Here is a 3,612-nt window from a genome sequence, read left to right on the forward strand (position 1 = left end):
TTTGGGGTCAGAATAAGCAAATTTGTCACTCACTCAGATGTAAACTAATATGCCTATTCGCGCCAGTCTCTTACAGAGATACGGATACGATCGAGGCCCATTTCGCTAAAGATGCCTGGACGTGTAGACCAACTATGACAGATGAACCTCAAGCGCCTTCAGGTTTGGACGCCGGCGTCAGGCGGGCTCAAGCGGTTATCCAGAACCAGAACGTGCATTTTCAGCGACCCGATGTTGACCTACCACAAGTACAGAAAGACATAGACAATTCCGGTTAGGTGATCGGGCTCCTAAGTCTCATTAGCGGGAAATTCAATGTGGCACAAAATAAATCGCGGTCTGTGAAAACGCCGTGACAGGAATATAGGGCTATTATTCGCTCTTAATTATGGGCTAGTGATTTAAGCAATAGCCTGTTATAAAACAACAATAAAAGCAAGGTGACACACGCTAACACCAACCCGGTGTGGCCAACACATCACGCATGCGCACAACCATTTCACCCGGTCAATTAGCAGCCATGGACAGCTGTTTCGGCCTTTTGGGCCTCATCAGCATGGCGTAGCTAACATACCAGGCGGGTGTTTTTACATCCCTTTAAGTGGCAGCTTGACACTTATACCACATATTTGATGGCTACATAACCCGCGTCTATAACCCGCTTTTCAAATATAAGTTCGTTTCATTCATCGAGCCCTTCACCGGAACAAATGAGCCTAACAAATTGACCTGCTCCCAACTGAGTGGCTTCAAAGATCAGTTGGTAGAGCTTTGCACTGGCATCGCAGAGGTTATGGGTTCCAATCCCGTTGAAACCGCCTGAAGTTTTCATGTGTTATAATTAGAGACAATTCAGCTTTAATTGTCCAGTTAAGTGTGAAGATCACTTTCCTCTTTCGTCTAAAGATTTCTCTGCTTGTGACTTTGCAAAATAAGGGGTGGTCCACAGGGGTAGTCCATGGACCGGGTCCATGAAGGGGTCCATGGACCCGGGCCATAGGGGTGGTCCATGGACCTGGGGTCCATGTTTTGTATGCGTCCCGGATTAAATGTTACTTCGAACCCTAACCTTTCAGAGGCTTTCTACTTTTTTCTCCAAATAAGACATCTAAAAAAACAGCTCCGAACAAACGAAATTTATAGCAAGCGAAACAGGCAAGCGAAAAAGCGAGCGAAATAAGGAAGCCGTTCCCCAGACACGTAAAAGTGAAATAAGATGTGCCGAAAAGAGGAAATGCGTGTATTAACATACGGGCATTTCGGTAAATTCCAGAAAGGCGGAAAATCTTGCGACCAAAAAAAAAAGCTATAAAAATGAAAATAACTACCCTCGACCCTCGACAAAAACCTACATTCTTCACGGAGTCAAACATGAATTCAGTCATTGTTTCCTAACAAGATGTGGCCCCAGTTTTTCAAAGGATGGATAGCACTATCCGCCGGAATAATCACCATCCACTGCATAACTCAATCGGTTTTGCTAGTGTTTATCCGCTGGATAGTGATTTATCCGGTGGATAGCACTATCCATCCTTTGAAAAACTGGGGCCACATCTTGTTAGGAAACAATGACTGAATTCGTGTTTGACTCCGTGAAGAATGTAGTTTTTTTGAACAAATGGGGCCAGAAAGCAACTGATCGCAAGATAACTCCCATTTTGTAAGCGTATTTTATTTGCGCTCGGTCCGTACGCCATGACCGAGGGCCAAATATTTTCCTGTCCGGCCGGCCGACCTTAACTCAGTCAATAAGCATTTTATCATATGCGCGCTTTACACTCTTTATTAGCACTCAGAAGATGAAGTTAGGACAAACTAAGAAACAAAATTCTGCACAGAAAATTTATCTAATATGCTGTTTGCATTTGCTTTTCTGGCTGTAAATTACTTGGATATTTAGAAGCGACGAAATCCCCTAAAATTGCATCGCACGGAGCAGTTTGTGTTCTTGGTAGGGCCATGCGGCTTTTCCGGCCCTGCTCGCGCTAATGCGTACGGCCCTCATACGGGGATTTTCCTAATAGTTTTACAATGAAAGCGCGCGCGGGATCGTACAGGCCATATGATAATAGGAAAGAATTCCCGAGATGAATTAACAGTACAAACCCAAAAAGAAGATAAAGCGGGGCGACTTGAGACACTCAATCAATAAGTACATAGTCTAATCACGTTCACCTGCTTACAGTTTTTTATCTCGCCACCTTAAAAAGGCTTAGGGTTTACAGTTTTGAACATCGATTGATCGTTGTTTTTTCTATGTTCGCCGCATACGAAAAAAAAATAAAAACTACTTTATTTACAAAAACAATACCAATGAAGAATACACGCATACTACACAAGTCTTTGTGAGCGGCTAAGGAAAAAAACACCCTCACAAGCGGTTCGCTAAAATCGCTAACTTCTAAGTCACTGTGTGGATTCAGCCATTTACACTCTACAAGGCTAATGAAACAGTCGAAATTAGAAGATACCAAAAGACGGTAATACTTAAAACTTGACAGTTTGTAAGATATAGCTTTCATGGCTTAACCATGTTTCTTAGGCTAGTTCTGCATAAAACAAACTGAATTTCATGTCTTCACAGTCATTTATCAGTTAGTCCTCCTGAAATGTTAAAGCGAGATACTTCATCGGCAGTCATGCAGGGCTGATTACTGAAGTGCGTTTAAGCAGTCTTCGAATAGCGCTTCTGAGCTGTTGGTTTCCCAAGCCGTAGACAAGAGGATTGCAAATGGCGTTCAAACCCAACGCGAAGATGTATGCGTACGTCTTAATTTGCTTCATGAGCTTGCGATAGCTAAAGTTATCCCCCTTTTTCCGACGATCATCTGGAAGCCAATCGGCAATACGGAGGCTGCTAAATAAGAACAGTGGGAGGAAACTCAGAAGACAAAGTGCGACCATAATGGCCAGGATGCGAGCCCCTTTCAGTTCTTGTGTTATAGTGGATATTCTTGGGTTGTTGTACCGTGTTCGGATCTGTTTTCGATGGTTATGGGACACTCTGAAGATATAGATGTACGAGCATAAAATGGTCACCAACGGGATACCCAAAATTGTAAGCAAAAAGAAAACCGTATACGCTTCCGTCGTCTCCGACGGCAACGGGGTGAGTTTTCGCTCTTTTTCCCCTGACCTAATGCAGAGTCTTAGGCATGGATAAAAAGCGGGAACAAGCTTTCGAAGGGCTTCGTTGTCGTTGTTTCTTAACCAAATAGCTTGCGGAAAGACCAAAGTTACAAGGGCAGCCCACAGCCACATTGCAATGGAAGCGATCAGCGTTCGGCGATTGGTCAGTATAGCGTGGTAGCGCAAAGAGAACCTGACGGCGATGAAACGATCCACGCTGATCAACGCCAGATGAAGAATGATGACCGTGGTCAAAAATAAGCTGAACAACCCGCTTGCTTTGCAAAAGTTGCGAGAATGAATCCGGCCGTTGTTGGATCTATGTTTTATCTCTGTGGAGATAATTTGGAGAATAAAGGAGATAGGTATCAAACTATCAGCAACGCACAAGCTCATCACAATCATGTTAGAAGCAGTTCGCAGGTTGGAAAATTTCCAAAAAGCCCTGAGAAGCATTGAGGTCCCACAGGCACTTGCGATAAT

General features: G+C 43.8%; 1 protein-coding gene across 1 annotated transcript in view; it reads right to left on the reverse strand.

Moving 5' to 3' along the window:
- Positions 1–2,145: 2,145 nt before the first annotated feature.
- The window catches only part of LOC138021433 (alpha-1B adrenergic receptor-like), a 2,539-nt gene continuing 1,072 nt past the window's right edge, over positions 2,146–3,612 (reverse strand). Inside the window, exon 2 of the mRNA XM_068868310.1 lies at positions 2,146–3,612. This exon is cut by the window's right edge and continues 76 nt beyond it. Within this exon, the coding sequence (XP_068724411.1) occupies positions 2,638–3,612 (975 nt within the window). The 3' untranslated portion in view covers positions 2,146–2,637.

Source organism: Montipora capricornis, chromosome 10, assembly GCF_036669925.1.
Source record: "Montipora capricornis isolate CH-2021 chromosome 10, ASM3666992v2, whole genome shotgun sequence".
Taxonomy (NCBI): Eukaryota; Metazoa; Cnidaria; class Anthozoa; order Scleractinia; family Acroporidae; genus Montipora; species Montipora capricornis.